Genomic DNA, 21738 nt, shown 5'->3' on the forward strand with positions numbered 1-21738 from the left:
ATAAAATTTTTGCACATGGAGGACGTGAAACAAAATATTTTTTTTAAGATTTTATATATACATTTCAAATAACCAAAAAATCATAAATTACTATATCAATACCATAGAATTCCACTATAATTTATCAAGCTTAGTAATTAAGCTGTATTTAGGTCTAATGAAATATGAAATTTCAAGCAGACTAAAGACTTAATTTACCAGCATGAAGACTTGTTTCAAAAGAACGAGATGACATTGTAATACTTGAAAATGGCTAAGAAATACACTCGGGGGACATTCTGAGCTTTGAATTGGTCATTCACATGTCATAGACAGAAGTAAGCGTATATAAAGGAGCGTTTCCAAAAATGGAAAGAGGTGAGTGGGGCCACTGTGTTTGATTCAGTACATGAGTGATATCTCAACAAATAGAAAAGATAGGAGGTTCTTATTTTATATTTTAGCTTGTTAATATTGGTAATTTGAATTTCTAATTTGTACAAAACTACAGACTATGTATTTTGACATCACAAACTTCTAATTTGAACCAGTGCTGCATTCAACATACCACGTGACACACAAAAATCAATGTTTAGATGCATTTTTTTTTATATTTACTATTAAGTTAAGAAATCAAATAATGTATAATACTTAAACGTGAATTATAGTCTCCAGTTTGATACCAAACTTCACATAAATTCACTAAATAGTAGTTCAATAAAATTTTGATTGCGAGTTGACAAATGTGATGACATGGCCTTTCACCCATGTGGAGAGGATTAATAAGCAATTTGTAACATATTCCCTGATTAAATTAACATTTAACTTTTTCAGTAGAACTGCATGTGAAATGTTCAGTTTGTTCCTTCAATTAAGAATATACAATATAAACTCACCTTTCAACCTTCCATAACTTCTTGTTTGTTGTTTTTAATACGTTTGTAAGATTCGATGCTCCGTTTTGACACTGATTTTAGCATTAATATGCAGGACACACATTGTATCTTACAATGCATAATGTAGCATATATATATACAAACACAAATACATACAGATGTAACTAATTTCAGAAGCTATAAATTACTAACTGAGAAAGTTACTTACCAGACTTGTCTTTGTTTTTGCTTTCAATGGAGATCTTGAGCTTCCGTTGACAACTGTTGTAAGGTTTTGTCTTTAATAACTTATGGTGGGATGGTTTTTCCTTAACCTTGTAAGTAAAAAAAAAGCATTATGTATTGAAGAACATGTTCATAGTAATATAATACAAAAGAAAGTAACTTATTAATATCTCTAGTTGTGTTCATTTAACACTGTATCTCTAGACCTATAAAACTATTCTAAACCATAAAACTTTTTAAATTTGTTTTGAATATTAGTTCAAGCAAGAAAATGTACACAATATGTATACTAAAAAAATTCAAATATTAAACTATTTTGCATTCAAGCTTATTTCCAATCACATCAAGTGAACCAAACAAAGCTGAAGAGTATACTCTTGTGTTTTTAGAAGATAATACTAGTTTCAACAGCACAATAACATTGATCATGTTATGCTGCCAAGGTACAACTACAAATGAAATACCAATTCAGAGACTGGTAAAATTGCTAATGTTATAAGTGGCTTTACTTAACTAATACTGCACAATGTTTGTAAAATTAACAAATGCAACCTTTCAAGATTTGAGTTTTACGTAATAACTGTCATCTGCTGAACATTGTGTATATTAGTAAATCAAGTGCATATTTAAGAAAAGCAGTTTTAACATTAACATCTACATTACCCCTATAATTTAAAGATATATGTCAATGTGGAATGGAGTTCAATATTGAAATTTATTTCTGCAACACAGATACTTTTACCTACCATTCATAGTACTCATTAAATATTTTTCCTTTTGTACTGTATTTTCCTTGTCTAATTTCTTTTAGTTACAATAACAAGCATACAATAGTGTAACATGGTGAAATCTAAAATGATATGAGATAATACATAACGTCAGAGGACAACTGACCAATATCTTCTTCCTCAAAGAATTCTCTACTCCTTTTCCATGTGGAGAAAACAGTACTGCACAAAAACAATTTATTAAAGTTAAAATGACAGTAGTGTAAAATTTTTAAACACCACAGTTGATGAAGAAACAAAAACGTTTAATATTACACAATAATGTCTTTTTAATAAGACCATTCCAGTCTCAAAATAAGATACAACATTTAATTAATAATCTATGTATAAAGATAAAATCTTGAACCTGCCGGCAGTCTCATACATTCCACATTTTGATGCATTCCTTCTGATGATGACAAACTAATACATCAAAGATGTAGGGTGTGTGAGAATGGCTATTAGCCTCAAGTTTTTATCTTTATACAACAGATTACTGAATAAATGTTTTATTGTATTTTGAGACTGAGATGGTCTCATTTTAATGTTTTTTTTATTGTGTACTATTAAATATTTGTTTCCTTCAACAATTAGTGTTAAAACAAGAAAGAAAACAGAGTAGTTTAACTAAACATTATTTGTGTGCAAGATTAGCTGGCAGCCTCAAGATTCATCTTTATACAATAGGTCTCATTTTAGTTGGTTTTTTTATTGTGTACTATTAAATATTTGTTTCCTTCAACAATTAGTATTAAAACAAGAAAGAAAACAGAGTAGTTTAGCTAAACATTATTTGTGTACAAGATTAGTTGGCAGCCTCAAGATTCATCTTTATACAATAGGTCTCATCTTAGTTGTTTTTTTTATTGTGTACTATTAAACATTATTTTTCTTAAACAATTAGTGTTTACAAAAGAAAAGAAAATAGAACAGTTTAACTAAACATTAGTGTACTCATAAACTCATACGTCATTAATTAAAGGTCTCTTTACAACCTGATAATAACATTACCAGGTACAACCAGAAGTAATGAGCTGCTGTTAAAATAAAATGCAACACAATTTCCTGAACTTACAAATGCTCATTCAGGTACATCAACTACAATGATGTACCTAATGATCCCAGGTTAATCCTGGTGAAATATTGTAATACTCTGGTTATCCAATGATAACCAAGTTTTTCAATTATATTGACAAAATACCTTATACCAGCTAAAGTACTAGAACAGATACAGGAAAACAATATTTCATGGTATCTTGAGAAGCATAACAAATTAAATTTATATTTGATAAAATTAATTAAAAATCCACTTAAACACTAACTGAAATACCCCCACAATCAGGAATCATAATGAATTTGAGTAGGTTTTTAAACAAAACTTAACATTTTCTAACACTGAAAATATCCAAAGCTATCTTGACCTTGATTTGCCCTCTAAGCATTGGTAACATTTTTTCAACAGCACATCAGTCTTTCATACCCCTTCATTTTTGCACCATTGCAGCAACATATGCTGATCATGTGATTACCCTCCACCAAACATACTGCACTATCTGTACTAGTGTAGGTAGCTCCCTCTACCACTGAAGCACAATCCTCACTTTTAAGAATTGGTAGATACAAGCCAGAAACACTGGCAAATCAGTGGGGAGGAAAGGTGGGAAGTGGGTGAGCGGAGGTAAGTACTTATCAGAAATACATTTTCAATGGTTGAAAATGTTAACTTCCAAAACAGTACTACCTCCTCTCACCCAAAGCTAGAATCCCACCTTGCAAAGATGGAGGGGCCGGTGAAGGTGCAAAAGTAATCAAACAAGTGGAAACAACTGCATTGAAAGAACAGGTGTGCCACAATTATAAAAGGAGGCACACCTGTAGGTTATAGCACTACTTCTGGAACAGGTATGCTCTTCGCAAGTAAGATACATAGGTCAGAACTTAAAAGACAGGAACCATGTAATGTAATATGATTTCACCAGTGGACAACAGATAGTACGTAAGATGTTAACATATTAACAAGCATGAGCACGTGGCACAGTCATAGTCCGATTTGAAGAAGGTACCTGGAATCAGACATAAGAATGTGTGACTAAGACTAAAGGACTGTAAATGTATATGAATATGCCAAGTGCAGTCCGCCAAGGCAAAATACATCCATTGGAAGTACCTTGGATTATGCCAAATGCAGTCCATCCAATCAAAAACAACAGTTGAAGCACCTTACATAGTATTTCTTTCATTTCATGTACAGTACATAACAGATTATGTGATCAACAAGTACAGTCAGCCTTGGCAAAAACATCTAGGGGAAATGCCTTGTGAAATTATGGAGTATGTGAAGTGCAGTCCATCTGGGTAGAAAATATCCAGTGGAAGCACCTTCCATAAAAAAACAAAAATTATCTAGTGAACAACAAGTGAAGTCTACCCAGGCAAAAAACATATTGGAAAAGCACCCTGGATTGAGCTAATTATGATATTGGAAATATGAAACATAAGTACGATAGTTCTTTTCTCATAGAGTGGCGCATATAGCTATGAAATTTGTTTTATCGTACAAATCCCATTCCAGAGGAAACCTCCACAGCCCACCACTCCAGTGACTGAGAACTGGAAGTGGCAAGAACTCCGGTGCTCCACTGGAAGAAAAGGGGGGGGGGGGATATGGATTGGGGAGTCTGGAGGAATAACACACTGGAGACAGTGCAATGGGTGTCTGCGATTCCCTATTTTGAAAAGAAAGACCCTGATTGTAAGAATCCCGGGTCAGTAGGAATGGGAAAAATCCCCATCTGCTTTACTCATGAAGTCCATGAGTGATGGTCCTTTATGTATGATACAGTAATAAGGGAAAAATATATATATATATATATATAGATATAGATATATACACACACACCACCGGATAAGCAGTCGAGGGTCTTACAGAAACACCCCATCTCCACAGTGAGCATTATGGAAGTATACAGATATAGTGCCAACATATAATATTCAAAATATCTGACCAGGCAACACCCGCCACCAGGTTGGATCCTAAAATATGATGTATATCAATGAATTAATGTAAAAAAAGAATAATATGTCAACTTACCCCAGGCAAAGGTAAACAGACATGTGTAGAATTGTCATAGGAGGAAGATGATACCCGCTTAAGGAAGACACAGCTGTGTTGTGCATATAAAGAGCAATAAAAGTATTGGGAGTTGTCCACATACTCGCCTGAACGATCTCCTCCAAAGGACAGAGGTTGCAAGTATCTTAAGACATAGTTAGATGACAAGTTTGTTGTGAAGAAACATGATGTAGACAGTGCCTGTCCATGGACACGCCAGAATATGCCAGTCATATGAGTTGACGAACTCAACCAGTGAGCATAATACGTGAAAATATCATTGGAAACAGAGGAATTCCATGGAACAAAGAGACAGGAATAAGAACCACAAAAGGAGGCAGTATGAGCCATATAACTTAGCAGGTAACAAACTGGACAAAGTAGACAATCTGGATCCAAATGGAAGAACAGGTGGGAAAAGGATAGAAAGGAAATAGGAGAATAAGCCCAACAACCTTTCCATGCAGCCGATGTCCTGGGAAGGAAAATCTGATTCAGAAAGCGGATAATACAAGAGGAATGGTAAAGGATGAGGGAAACATTAATGGCATAAATATTGGAATGATGCCAAAGGGGGGGAATAGGTCTTAAGGGAAATTGGTACAAGGAACACATTACAAAGGGTTCAAAGGGAGAACCAGACAGGGCATGAAGGACAATAATCATATCCCAAACCAGCAGAATAAAAGAACAGGGAGGATGGACCAGATGAAAGGACTGGAAAAGGAGAAAAAAAACCAGGGAAAAGAAAGCATTCTGTAAGTGGGAGAAAGGAAGGTGTTCAACAGGGTGGCCCTAAAAAGAGCAACAGTTAAAACAGACAAGATCTGAAGAAACAATCAGATAAAGAACTGGGACAGGTGAGGAACAGAAGGATGGGATGGTCAGAAGCCATAGGCAATAGACCCAAGTCTGAAGTAAGACCAAAGCCTCTGGTACATAGACAAGGAGGAAGGGCAAAAGGTACAAGCAAGGAAAGATGCTACGTGAGGGGGAGTCCCACAGTTGAAGCACAAGACTGGACAAAAGTCATATGTGAAACTGGAGTGTGGTGACTTGGGATGAAAAATGTCCATCGTGGTTGTTGGAGGAGCAATTAGGACAGAGATAAATAAAAGCAGGGGCTGTAGCTCCAGTAAGGGCCAGAGCAGAGGGAACTACATCTGAGCCAGCCAATACGGACAGCAGAAAAAACAAAGAGTGACCTGGATAAGGGAAAAGACCAAGGCAAAGAGTCTGATTGGAGGGTAGGCATATAGGTGAAAACCCCTCTAATCTGAACTGAAAGTACCCATCCCCAGAGCTGAGGTGTGAGAAACTGGAGACCAAAAAGGAAGGAAGTTTGGCATTCCAGTGAACAGGAAATACATATATATGCAAAGTTCCCAGTTGAGAACACACTCATCACAGAAAAACCTGAGGATGAAAGGACCACTCCATGGGGAGAACTTGGTTGGGGCGTGATAAGCGATTGGCCACAAGATTCATACCTCCAGGAACATGACATGCCAGAACAGTCATGTCATGGTCTAGTACAGGAGATCCAGAGCCGGAAAACACGGAGATCTGGAATTGGTTACCCCCTTGCTTGATAATATAGCTGATGACAGTGGAATTGTCAGAATGAACCATAACCACCCACCCCCACAGGAATGGGAGGAAATGATACAGAGCCTGATGAACTGTGAAAGGTTCCAGGATGTGGAAATGGAGAGCAACCTCCTCGACTGACTACCAACCCAAAATCTCTGGAGAATCAAGGAAAGCCCCCCAAGGAAGCAACTGTAAACAGATGAGACTCGGTACAAGGTGGAGGAATGGGAACCCCCACTGTGGTCAAGTCCCTGTAGAGCCAACAAGCAAGATCAGCCCTGATCCCAGGTAGAAGAGAGATGGGATGGTCCAGGAGATCTTGGGGGAAGTTCACTGCCCAGTGAAGGGAATACATGTGCACCCAACGCAAGGAAATGAGAGCTTTCAAGGAAGCCCACAACCCCAAAAGAGAGAGAACCTCTCGTGCAGAGAGAGAGAAGGAGAAGGTATGGCCTATGTGACAGCTCCTCCATATCCTGGAGCTGAAGTGGAGAATGCTGAAATAGAAAGTGAAGAAAAACTCCAAATGAATAAGATACTGTGAGGGGATAGTAAAACACTTCTCCAACTTGATGATAAACCTCACCCAAGCATCTTTTCGAAGAAGTAAGCAGGTGTGAGTGACTGACTGGGCATGGGAAGAGGTGAGCAGAAGCCAATTGTCCATGTTCAAGGGAGTCTGAAGACCCAGTGCAAGATGACGTGCAAAAGCATATCACTTGACAAAACACATAGAGAGCTGAAGAAAGACTGAATGGCAGCACCCAGAGCTGGAAGACAGAACCCTCATGTAGGAACTGAAGAGAAACGACATGACACTAAGGAAAAAAATCCACCTAAGCAAGAGGTAGGACTCCAGAGTGAAGTGAGGTGTCTCCAGATAAGAATACAGCTGGGAAAAAAAAGAGATATAATGGGACTCCACTCTCCTGTGTATTTTGGACACAACAAATAGATGGGAATAAAATCCTGGTTGAGTGGGCAAAACCTGTTCGATAGCTCCTTTATGTAGTAGGTCTCGAACAGACTAGGCAAGATGACTGGATGAGGTACTATCCCAAGGTGGAGGGATGGAGATCTGGAAAGTGGATAGAGGGAGAGCAAAATGGAAGGCAGGAACCCACAGACAGAACCTACGGAATTGTCGTGAAGTGTAGCCAAAGACACATAAGCTAAATATACTGAGAGAAAGTACTCGTTACTAATGAACTAACAAAATGTAGAAATGTGTAAAGTGTACAAAGTACAAACCTGCAAAACTATGAAATTCAACCTAAAACAGAAAACAATAAGTAACACCCAAAGTACAAAACCACTAAGGGAATGCAGATGTTCACCCAAAGAATGTATAAGTCAAAGGACGCTAAATTAAAACCAATCCTAAAGAACATGAGAATAAAAAGGTACCCAATACTGAGCATAAAAGACATGAATGACCTAAATTATCAAGTGCAGAAAGTTCATCCACACAAACTTACATAAATTCATTGAACATGGGTATACTTATGGGGAGTGAGAAATACACACTGAAAAACTTACCACATATTTCGTGGGAAAAGAACAATACCTAAACCAGCAGATTACATGGAGGTGTGGTAACAGGTGGAAAGTGCCATAGAAAGACAATTTCCACAGAGTAATTGGCCAAACATAAGGCATGCACTCTCCACAAACTAAAGCCTTGAATTCATATGATCAAAGTAGAATTCGGAAACATAAACATTTCTAAAACATTGGAAATCAAAAACAAGAAGTTGAAACTGATATAAAGTTGTGATCAAGCAAAATCAAAATCTTATAGTCACATGGGGAATGAGTTAAAACACACATCTATACACTAGAATGCCAAACGAGAAAGTGAGGCTTGTGCTGCAATGGTAGAGGGAGCTACTTGTGCTAGTATAATTAGCATAGTATGATTGGAGGAGGATAATCACGTGATCAGTACTTGTTGCTGCAATGGTGCAATAATGAAGGGGTATAAAAGACTGGTGCACTGTTGAAAACATTTTAGCAAAGCTTAGAGAGCAAATCAAGGTCGAGATAGCTTCGGGTGAGAAGGTAGTAACATTTCAGAATTAAGCAATAAAAGTTAAAATAATTTAATGGAACTCAAGATTTAAAAGTTCTCTGTAAAATGTGGTGTGATATTATAAATTTGTCTTTGACTATAGCTGTCTGCTAATTTTTAGGACACACACACGTATTTAGTTCATAAAATAGAAAAAAAATTAAAAGTATACCACAGCTTTTTCTAAAAGGATCACCTAAAATTATTCAAAAATATTACAAAATATAACAGTTTCCTTTGCCAAAAAAAAGGGTAATTCAAAATGTCTTGAATCACAAATGGAATTAAACGTAAGCTCAACATGATAAAACCAAAAAAGAAACACTAATATTAAAGAAAGTGTAAATAAGTAAGGTGTTTGTCAACAAAAACAAAGGTACTACTTACAGTCATAATAAAGCACTGTGCTGCTTGAGAAATGAACAAGGATGAACAGAGATTTGTGACACAAAATATTTTGATAAACCATACAATATTTTGGGTGAATGCCCTTCCTCATGTAAATGTTTTTTTTTCAAACAATGAAATGTTTACATTTACACTTGAGGAATCTTGTACAATTAGCAACTTAAGTTAAAGTAGAAAAGATAACATTTATCAATTAACTCTTATAGTTCTAAAGCAAAAACTAAATAGTACATGTATTATATGTTATTGTTAAGTAATTTTTTTTAATTTACAGTGAGCAGTCTTTGGAAATATCTAGACTTTGTTTTTGAAGATGAAAGTTGAGGAAAGTGGGATGCAGAAAAGTTGTGAAAAGACTAAATCATAGATATCAGTAACTAAAACAAAAAACTATATTACTCAAGTTAAATCATAGTAATTAAAACTGTAAAACGTTTCTATTCTCAGAAATATTCCAAGCATAAAAACGATTATAGAACCAACATTCCAAATGAAACACTATTGCTTAGGGAAGAATATGAAGAAATGCTTATGACACCAAAGGTTATAAGACATTGCCCACCACAGGATTAAACCATTTCATGCTTATCTTGAATAGTATCAATTATGAATGACAAAACTTAAGCCCTTATGTTCTGAATGAATATGTAATACCTATTATAAGAAGACAGGTCATCTTTTAAAATAGATCCTCATTTGCCTCTAAAATTCAAAATAATGGAAGGTCAACATTATTTAATGACTATCAAATGTATCCTTCTACACACCTACCAGCTGATGAAAAGGGAATGGTCTTTCCACTAGTTGGCTTGATCAAGAAAAAAAAAAGGATCTTATTGAAATGTTTAAACCTCTTAGAAGTTTGAAAAATTTTCCTTTGAATCCTAGATCCAGATTTATTTTTTTGTAAGATTATTTCACTTTGATAACAATAAATTTGCAGAATTGTTTGCTAGATGATATGATGTGTGCTGTTAGTCGACATTACCTGTCTATTATATACAAATAGATTATGTGGATGTCGAGCACACATTTAGTTTAGTGGGTACAAGAGTAACCACAATGGACTGAATGGCTTTTTATCATCTTGATCTTTCCTATGCTTTGGAATAAGCTTAACAACTAGATGTACACACACAAAGTTTAGTATATATTACTAGAAAGAGCTCATCCAAAGATGTTTACAGGAATTATCACTACTTGTTGAAGTGGAAAAAAAAAAAACAAGTACAATTTAAGCTCTTGTCACATGTCACAATAAATAAGTTTTGGGGGATGAATAAAAACATTTTTTGAATATTTAAATTTTTTTAAAGTAGTGGCAAGTTTTAATCTCTTTCCATTTTAATTTCTATGTGCTATTGTTAAGTATTTTAATGTAAAAGGAAAGATGAATAAAAAAAACATTTCTCTACCTTCTCTCCAGAAAGTTTTGTTGAACCTGTTTCTATAAATGCTTTGTGTTCTTTTTTCTGTTTGAGCAAAAGAAGCTCATGCTGTTGAGCAAGATGCCTAGTTAAGTCTTAGAAGGAAATAAAGAAAAAAAGTAAACAATTTTTCTTTACTAATTTAATATAAATCACAAAGTAACAATGAATTTAAAGACAATAATACTTACTGGATTAGATACTATGATATTTCATATCATCCAAATTACACAAGTTGTATTAATTATTTTGATGGCTACTAGTCCCCATTCTCAACCTCTCAATGGACACTATGGTTAGCTGTGTATAACAAATTAACACAATAGAGTAAAATATAGACCTTAGACTGTGTATTAAAAACTGAAGAGTATAGATAAAATTGCACAGGAAAACTTAAGAAATAAGTAAGCATTTATATGTACATTTACACAATGATGTGCTGCATTTCATGCTACTGAAATGTTTCTAAGTGATATAGAAAATCTAGTTTACTTATATAGCATCAGTTTGGAAAGTTATCTTGTAGACAAAAACACATTTGCAATTAAATAACACTCTTCTGAAGTTAAGAGACTATTTTTATATACAAATCTTCGGAAGACTATTTTAACCAACTTACTGTTTAAGTGCCTCTTTCCTTTTCTGTGTAAGGACAAAGTTTCAATGGTGTCAAAAATGGGGCGGTAAGAGCACACAGTACAAGTGTATCTGAATATAGGAAGATTTTTTTTTTCCATAATGAACAAAATATTTATAATACATACATAAACATAATATTCTAGTGATAATTCAAATATTTATTCATGTCTAAATGGACAAGAACACCAATATCAAAAAGATCTTTCTTTAAAAGATAATCAAAATTTTAATGCAACTGGACTAGATAAAAGTTATTTCTTAAATGTTTCTTTATAGCTTCAAATTTTCTGTGGTAAGTGCAACAGTTCAGTAAAAACTTAACAGTAATATAGGCATATTAAAAAATAAAGTGCAATGATAAAAGTCCATTTCAGATCACTAAGTCACCCCCTCATTTTTACCTACTTTGAAAAGAATACTTCTATTTTAATGTGAAAACAGATGTTAGTTTTCACTGATGTGTACAAAATGTATAACTAGCAACAAGTTAATTTAAAAATATAATATAAATTGTTTTATACTTTAGTATTTAGGTGAAGCTTATAGTGGCTAAAAATAAGAATGCCCCTTCATTCTTAGCTACAGTGATATATATATATATATATACTAGTCAAATACTTATACACGTTGCATACAAAAACAGATTAGATATGGAATGATCACATTGACAAATACAAGAAAAAAACAATGTCAACTTTTGCCATTAGCTGTGTAGCTGGCAGTCAGATTTATAATATTTTTATGTTCATAACAGCACCTGAAATCCAATAACTAAAATACCAGTCTCAAATTATTTTAAGGTAAATAACACTAACTTATAGCTACAGATTTACTTAAACTCTCACCAACCTGCCGTTCTTGAGAAGTAAAGCCTCATCTTCAGGAATGTGACCAACAAGCAAGTCACTCACACGCCTACGCTGAAAATTTAAAAGTAGTGGTATATGAATTTTTAAGCAGTAAAAAATTTAATGCTTTATACATTGGGTTATGAAAAGTAACATTCTAAAGGTTACAACTATACAAAACTGGGCATTAACCCAAATATTTAAATCTTAATAAGTAGTAACAACTTTGGTATTGTGCCTTTAATTCTGTGTTAAAAATAGGGTATTTCTTGGCAGAGTAGATGAAGAAAACAAAATAGTTACAAATATTCACAGACACACACACAAAATAATTGTGTGTATGTGCTGCTTTTTGAAAATCAAAAGTCATTTGATTCATTTTGTTGTTAAAGTGCAATAAAACATACTGACTGAAACATATTTATTTAATTAAACAAAATCTTTATGATCTGAATATATGTAAAGTTCACCAAAATATAACTTGTCTGAGACGACCATATTTTCCTAACAGGACGATTGGCTTATGTGAGTTGCTTTTGTGGTCACTTGCATGTTACATGAGTTTAAGAGAGGAATAGATAATTTCTTGGATTTAAATTTTTACAAGAGTGGTGTGAAAGGACATTCTTTAAAGATCAAGTGGTCTCTTATTGTCTGTATGTTCTGCTCTAGTTAGTTGTTTGGTTGATGGAATGGTAACATCATTGGGATGTGTGGCTTTCTGCACCACAGTAAGTAAGTGAACACATGACAGTGAGTCTACCAGCTTTACCAATGCCTGATGGTCATTTTATAGTTGAAAATTAAACCTAATGTTTTACAGTGAGAACTGACATAGACATCACCTTTCTAATAATTTTTTTAAGTCCTTGAATAGTGGATAAGTGCCAGGAAATTGGAGTTGAGCTAACATCACTCCTATTTTCAATGGAGGTGATAAAAATTGTCTTGATAATTATACACCTCTTAGTCTTAAATCACTGGTCAGCACATTTTTGAAAGTCTGATATAAGATGCTTTGCAAAGTCATTTAACAAACTTCAAAATTTTCTTGGATAATCATCATGATTTCACTAGGGAAAAAATCTTGTCTTACAATTCTCTTGACATTTTCTGAAGGTGTTATGTAGTGTGTGTGGATTTGGTATATCTGGATTTTCAAAAAGCACTGACAAGATACCACATAAAAGGCTTGTTTAAGAAAAAAATATGTTTATAGATATGGGGAATAAGTTGAATCATTAGATAGAAAAGTGGCTGGATGGAAGAAAGTAGAGGATTGTTATAAATAGAGTCTAGTCAAACTGGGTTAATTTCACAAATAGGGACCTTTGCTATTTTTGATCTACATCAATGACATAGATGAAGGAATGGTAAATAAGTTATTTAAATTTATGGATCATATTAAGATATTGGATGTTGTTGGCTTTGAGAAGGATGTTGCTGCTTTACTTAAGGGTTTAAATTATTTGATGAACTGGGAAAATAAATGACAGATGACTTCTAATAATTATAATAATTGCAAGGTGATGCATGTAGAATATAATAATTTTAATTATATGTGTAATGTTAATGGAAATAACCTTAACAGTGTTAAGGAAGAAAATGATCTTGATATTCTGGTTGTTCAGTCTCCTAAGCCATCCAAGTAATGTGCTGTTGCTATATTGGTAGGGCAGTAGGATTTTACGTTGTATCTAAAAAAAATATTGAACAAAAGTCTAAAGAGGTTATAATTTCATTGTATAGGTCATTGGTTAGGCATTTTTTGAGGTACTGTGTTTAGTCTTTGGCTGATTACATTAAGAAGGACACTGAATTAAAGGAAAGGCTTAAGAGGAGGAGGGCTACTAAGATGATACTAGAAGAAGTTGAGCTAGAGGGGATCTTATTAGGTTTTTTAGATTCTTAACGAAACTGATAATTTTGATGCATCATCTTTTTTTTCTACTTAATGGTGAGAATGATAGAGCTAGGGTGCACAAATATAAATTTGAACAGGATAGATGTCATCTTCAACTAATACAATTTTATTTTTTAATAAGGCAGTTTGGAATGGGTTTCACGCACATGTGGTGGATGGTGTAAATTTAAATGAGTTTAGAGGATATCTTTATAAATATTTGAATGATAACGGCTGGCTTTAATTTTTTTTTTCAAAGTTAAGTTTAGTATGGATGGGATGGCCTAGATAGACCAATAATTTCCTTGTCCTAAATTTGATGTAGGGTACTGTGTTGTACCATACAAGAAAAGAAAACAAAGTGGCTATTGACACCAATAAGAATGTGGCAATTAAAACCAAGATACTGCTATTGACACAGACAAACGTAAATTAAACTATAGGTTGCTACAATTTTTAATTTTAAAGATACAAAAGGGGTAAGGTCATTTCTTTTTAAGGAGATATACACTAGTTTTAAATTTCCAGAAAAAAAGAAAACGCTATCCCAACGTGTATGTGTTAATATTTTTACATGATACTGCTACTAGCATCAATCAGCTCATGATTACTAAAGTAGTCCATCTTGTGACAACTGACGGGAAATATTGGGGTTAGTCAGGCAAACTAAACTGTTGATGTCGGTGTTAATAGATTTTCTGTAGCAGTGACTGCCTCCGGTAGGTTGAAATTGTAAGTAAGTGGCTTTTATTGCCACCATTCTGTCAGTGGCAATAGTAATGGCCAAAAGAGAAAAATACAAAAGGAGCCTAATTACACAAGTCTATAGAATCGGGAAAGAGTTCCATATGGCACCCCCACCCAAAAATTGTATAATTGCCTGGATAAAAAAGATTCTGAAAAGGGTTTATTTTAAGGGGCGTATTAGAAAAATTGGGGCATGGCTTTGACAAGCATTTGTGTGAATACATGTGGAGAACATTATATTCTGATAAAAGTAGCCTTTTTGATGCCTTTATACAAGACGTTTGTAAAGTTTATCCCCAAGAAGATTGTACATCTAATTAATGAAGTAAGAGGTATAATAAATGTATTAAAATTATCAGATCACACTATTAATATGAGTTATTAATACATAAATATTACTTTGATGAATTTTTTTTTAAATTGAGTGGGGGGGTGCCATATGGAACTCTTACCTAGAATTGTTATAAGTATTAATATATGTAATTTATTTAAATCATAATTTATACTAAAGTTTTTTGGGTTTCAACTTGGTTAGTTATTTTACAATAAAATTGTACAACTAAAAGTTGAAGAAACTATATAATTGGCAGTGTACCCACAAAGTAAAACAGTAATGTCACTATATCGTTTATCATAAACTTTATGTGCAATATTCACTGAGAGGGTTACAGTTGTATTAAGAACGGTGTAACTCTACAGAAATATCAGGTTGGGTACTCATTCTCCTTTTGTATCTTTTGGAAGTTGCCACTGACAGTGACACAGATAGGTGGCAATAACATTAAAAGCCAAAGTCTTACTTCTACTAGTTCAACATTCCGGTGGCAATCATTAATAATCATAACGATACTAAGACTAGTGTAATTAAGCTCCAGATTTTAATTTAAAGGCAAAATTACAAATACTGATACAGTCAATATTTACATAAAACTAAAACTTTATTTTTCAACATGATACTGATAGTCTACAGTGACACTAATAATAATGGTGCCCTTAATTATATGCAGTCTGACTACTTTAATAATTAATGCATGTTGAGAGATAGTTAACAATAATAATATATATATAAATTAACACCAAACATAATCGCTTACAAACCTTCAGATTACGAAGTAGGGCAAAATCATCACCGTCCCGTTTAAACGACATTATGGTTACTCTTGTGGCATGTGCTGCAACCTCTTGAGCTAAACAATATAAAATCATTAAAAAAATAAATAACTGCTCAATTGTCGTATCAAAATCTTGGATAATCAAGAATTAATAAAAACATAAATATTAAGAATATCTCAGTCAGTAAAAACGCTAGTTGTAATGTCAGGGATGAAGACCCGAAAAATAACATGATTCAAGTGATCTATTATATTATTAGGTTTTGTTTATTCAGATGCGGTCGAAAAAAAAAAAACCCTTGGTTTTTACACCTTTGCAGTTAAAAATGACACGATGAATGCTTTCATTACGCGATTTTGCCCTTTTCCCCCAGTGGCACAGAGACATGTCTGCGGACTTGTATCGCTAGAAACCAGGTTTCGATACCCGTGGTGGGCAGAGCACATATAACTCTTTATGAAGCTTTGTGCTTGATAACAAACAACTCTTGCCATTGAGACAACTTCTAGCAATATGATGTACTTAGGGAAAGCATCAAAGAAGGAATTTCGAGAGAAAGTACTGCCTTGTGGTGCATACAGATAGAATTGAATTAACCTTACGGCTGGGGTATTCTCTGATTAAACTGATTTCTGTATATTATATAGTATTAGAAAATGTTTAACTCTTGCACGGTATCCAGGTCAGGACAGTAAATGAATAGACTGTATGGTGAGCTAGTCCATCCACGTTTTCCGTGTTGGAGACAAGAGTAATGCACTATGACAAATCATATTCTTGGGAGCCTAGGTGATAATGTATGATTAAATCACACTCTTGAAACATTGTTGTCAAATGTGCTATCATTTCTTCCAGATTTTTAAAGTTCATTATCTATTTCAGCAAAGCATAGTCCACCCAGATGGTAAACTTCTTACCATACAAGTGGTACCAATAGTGTTTTATGAGGACTACAACTACAAGTCGTTTCTTCTTTGTCATACAGTATTTATATTTAGAAGCTATGGACATATGACTATCATACATGATTATATGTTCTGCTCCATGGTGCAACTTCAATAACACTGGTCCAGTTGCATTATTACTACTGTTATTGGCTATTGGTATCCAATTAGAACCGGCTGTTTTGTTGTGGATATGCCAGCAGCAATCTAAAATTAACAAAGAATCACGATGTAGCTTTTTCCTGACAATCACTTGTGGAAACTACCAAGCACTTTTCAAAGGTTGTATTACTTCATCTTTCAACATCCACTGTATTTCACTGTTAGCCACGTCCCTAGTACTCCAAGGAAGTTGGTACAGTATTTGCTTTATTTGGCCATTCATTGCCTGTATCTACACTGTAGTCAGCCACTGTTGTTCAAACCAATTGGCTATCTAGTCACACAAATACATCAGCACACTCAACCAACAGGTCACTGATTTGGTTTTTGCTGTATTAGGTCTAGAGTGTTTGCAACCAACAAGTCATAAAGTCACTTTTTTTCTGTGATGGGTCTTGATTACTTCCACAATACTCAACCAATCATCTCAGATGTGTCAGTAGCTACGAGCTTGGTTTTAAATCACGGTATGACAAGCACAATCCTAGCATTACTGCTAGCCTCAGTTCCTTCCACTTTGTTTACCATGCCTATAACTATTATAGCAGAAAGCTGAATAGCTCTTTGCCCATAATTGCAAAACAGCGTCGACACCTCGTTCCTCCTTGGACAGATAACTGTCCATGTTAATGCTGCCTGCTTTCTGAACAGGAAACAGTTCATTTCATGCATGATTTCTATAAAGAGGTTACATTGTATCGAAACATTAGACTTGTGTACACAGAAGTACTGTCATCCCCTCCACTAGATACACTCATACAATTTATTGTTCCTGAGCTTGATCTGATTGACATCAGATAACCCCATTAAACATCAGTTTACCAGTTGCATAAGTGAAATTGCCTGACAATTTCTGCATTTGCATCCATGCCGAGAATCCCAATGCCAGAACCGAGATCAGAGGTAATTGTCTTCGTTTTTTTGAGCAAAATTTCCTAGACATAGCCAGAGACTTGCCTCTCCATTTACATCCAGTCTATCATAACTTGCTAGAATGAAGTTAGTATTCACTGGTCAGAGTGGTGGCTTAACTTGGAGGACTCGATGTATCACAAGATGTACCAGTGTTCTGGCTTATCCTGTGTCAATAATGAACTCAATCACTTGCTATTTTACCCTCAAAGGTATGTACCAAGGTCTACTCAGCCCTGAGAAATCTGAGTCAACCATCAAACCCTTTGGTGCAAGCTATCTGCCATGTATCCCAAGTCAGTGACCAAGCGTTTCTGGAGCCATAGCTGTAGTGTTTACCACTTTCTGTGGAATATCCTGGACCCGTTGAGATGTTGGTCGAAATCAATAACTTTACCTACTTTGCTGCTTGGAATAATACATGCTCTGCATTTTGAACACGTAATTAAAAAGTATTTGACAATGATACATATTAATCACTACACATTGGAAAAAAAAATAAAGACACAAACTAAAACTGATTCTCGACAGTGAATAATAAAGATAATACAAAAATAAACACTTTAACACAGAAACTACATATAATACAAAATAAACTCTTTAATGTTAATGCAAGTACATACACCTTAGCATAAAACCATTAACAATAAAAATCATCAATCAATCACTTTATATTACAGGAAGATTTCCCCTATATCATTGACATTGATTTTTCACTTTATTAATCAAAAACACCCTTTAACAATGATCCCATGAACAATAGTTATACCAAAAACATTAACACTGATATTCTAGTTCGAGGCAAAATAAAACAATAAGCCTTAAAAACAAATATGTCAAATCAAAGAAATAAGTACAAGAATAGAAATACAAAAATAACCTTTTAATAAAGATACAATGCACTTTGACATTACACTGAATTATGCAATAAAAACCTTTTAGTATATATAAAATCCAGGCTTTAATACCAAGCGTGTAAACAAAACAACCATTTATAAGAAAACACTTATAATCATGCTACTTAAAACCTTTCAAAAGACACTGAATTAGAAATCTAAACGAATTCAAAGGGAAAATAAAAATAAAAATTTGTGTGTGTGTGTTATCGTTATTGCTATGTAAACTTCCATTTTGAAGTGAAGATCGCCTCATTAGTGATTGTTTGTACGTAATGCTTTGTCAACATTTGTACTTGAAACTCAAAGTCTGAAAAAATAGCAACTATCGAAAAACAAAGCAAGATAACTAAGCATAGACTATGAACAGGTGAAGTTGATTCGAATGTCTTTCCCTCTAAAAAATGTGTAGATGGAGAGGAGCATCAAAATATGGTTGCCCTGTTCTAAAAAGTGAGAGAAAGAGCTACCTCCATGTACATACACACATACACAATATTGGAAATAAATATGGAAACAGTGAGCAAAGACAGACAGACTTAACACAAACACAGTGTATGTACTTCCTTTATGACAAGGGATGATCAGTTTTACTGGATCTTCTATCTTCAACTGATCAAGCTGAATCCATCTACCAGACTGATAAAATTCAATGTTCCTTACTTTGCAAGAAACATCGTATTTACTAGACGTGACTAACGCTACTCATATAACTGGTCATTCTTAACCAAATGTATGTGAGGCCATAACCTCGAGATACCACCTGCACTATCAGTGAAGGCCACTGCTGTGAACATTCATGCACAACATGCAATTTTGTAGCATTATCGCCATGAGCAGTATAGTTTTTCAAAGCTATTCAAGGGCTATCTGCGCTAACTGTATCAAATTTTCAATTGATAGACTACGGGGAAGGCAGCTAGTCAACAGCAACATACCCAGAAATAAGCGCTGACGACTAGCCTGCTTTCATTGTAGATGCAGTTAGTGAACAGCATCCATCGCTAACTCTAGCTGCTAACCATATCTGATCATATAGCTATTTTCCCTTTGAATCACAGAGAAAATACTGACTGGTTCGAGGTAGCTCTTTCTCTCAGTTTTTAGAACGGGGCAACCATATATTGATGCTCCCCTCCATCTACAGATTTTTTAGAGGGAAAGACATTTGAATCAACTTCACCTGTTCATAGTCTATGCTTAGCTATCTTGCTTTGTTTTTCGATAGTTTCTATTTTTTCAGATTTTGACTTTCAAGTACAAATGTTGACAAGGCATTACGTACAAACAATCTCTAATGAGGCGATCTTCACTTCAAAAATGGAAGTTTACATAGCAATAACGATAGCATTTTGTCTTTCACAATTTCATTTTACAACATTGTTATCTTTTACACGAATTTTACTGTTTCTCACTAGGATACATTTAATTTTTACCCCTTATTGTTTATCTCCTAGTTTTTATTGCTATTTTTGTGCCGGGTTGGACGTGACCTCATATCTGGTTAAGAATCCAAGATTTCGTGGTTCGCTTCCTATTGCCACAAACATTTGCTACGCAATTTAGGGCCGTGAGTGCGTTAGGAGAGTGACGGCCAAAATCCCTATTAAGGTAGGGGTTTAGTTCTGTTTAATATCCTTTTGTAAATAAAAGGGTGGAATTTGGAAGTTTTACCATGTAGAATTTTTAGGTTGGTTTTATTTCTACTTCAAGGTTGTATCTGAGTATTAGGGGTAACTTCCTTCCCACAACTGGGTGCAGACAGCGAAAGGCAGTAGGAGTTGAGACGTTGTGGGTGTAAGACTGAACTCCTGACCATTAACTGATTTTCAATAGATGCTGGCTAGTTAGACAGCAGTGTTTGGATTTTATGTGATAGAAGGAATATTCCCAACGCATTTGGGTGCTATGACTACAGACATTATCCGTTACGACTTAATGTTGACAACTAGGACTGATAAGAACAACGTTTACAATCATCCTACATAAAATCTTTCACAATACACTTGTTACGTCTCCGTTCGTTAGTTGATTTCCCGTAACTTCGTTCCGACGAAACTTTAGCGACACAAGTCCTTACTTAATAAAACTGGTTTATTCTTTCCGAATACAACTTTACCGATACACTTATTTTCAACAGTCGCTCTATAACAACGAACGTGCTCAACTTCAACAATACTATCTGACTGCAGTTCATTTACTCACTACCAACACACACATTGTTCCGTCACGTTGTGACCATCTTATATATACCAGACTACCCTATATCTAGTAAATGCTAGGACATTCACGAAGGAACAAGATATTTCTAGAAACGTGGCGTGACACTAGTCATGTGACCTCGCTGACGCAACACACTGAATTAAAAACTAAATTAATTCAAAAGGTTTCCAAGGGGTTCAGGAACTGTCTACGCTGAATCAACTTTTTTTTTTTTTGACTCCACGAGGAGTCTGAGAGGTGCACATATCACCTTTTATTATGAACTATGACGAACTGCGCTAAGAAACATCAAGAAGTTTTTCATCCTTGTAGAGATGATGGGGTGACCAAAGCTTGGACGCGAGAATCGTCTGTCAAACCTGGCTGAGAAACACTGGTATAAGAAGTTAGAGGTCGAGAGTACAACAGAATTTAAAATATAGCACCAAAGAGACAAGTTTGTGATTGAGAGGGCGACGATGTAGAAATGTCCAAGGCTCAACGCTACAGGCTGCAGCAAGGGGAGAAGCCCATTGTAAGAACGTTTTACAAGGGGAAATAATCCATCTCCTGAAATTGTGTTTGTTGAAGTAGCGTGTTTTTGCATTGTGCGCATGATCGTCCGCAGGGGGGGGGGCACTTTCCCCCTGGAAAATGTCACTCTTCGTTTGCTATTTGTCCTTGAATCACAGAGTAAATTAGTACTGGCTGGTTTAGGAAGGAGCAAGCCTACATTGATGTCCCCCATCTACAGTTTTTTTGGAGGGAAAGAAGCTCGAATCCGCTTCTTCTATTCATAGTCTATGCATAATCGTTTCGCCTTTTATATGGATTTTAACAGAAGCATGTATTAGTTCATTATGTAAACAGAGACACACACCCACGCACAAGCAC

General features: G+C 34.9%; 1 protein-coding gene across 1 annotated transcript; it reads right to left on the minus strand.

Moving 5' to 3' along the window:
- Positions 1-1119: 1119 nt before the first annotated feature.
- Positions 1120-15788, minus strand: LOC106464363 (sodium channel modifier 1-like). The gene is made up of 6 exons (XM_022392055.1): positions 15714-15788; positions 11967-12037; positions 11098-11186; positions 10467-10573; positions 1995-2050; positions 1120-1189 (listed from the first exon to the last, which is right to left on the minus strand). Exons 1-5 carry the CDS (start codon positions 15762-15764, stop codon positions 2021-2023), a joined length of 348 nt encoding a protein of 115 aa, XP_022247763.1. The 5' UTR covers positions 15765-15788; the 3' UTR covers positions 1120-1189; positions 1995-2020.
- Positions 15789-21738: the final 5950 nt, after the last annotated feature.

This window comes from Limulus polyphemus, unplaced genomic scaffold (assembly GCF_000517525.1).
Source record: "Limulus polyphemus unplaced genomic scaffold, Limulus_polyphemus-2.1.2 Scaffold1629, whole genome shotgun sequence".
Taxonomy (NCBI): domain Eukaryota; kingdom Metazoa; phylum Arthropoda; class Merostomata; order Xiphosura; family Limulidae; genus Limulus; species Limulus polyphemus.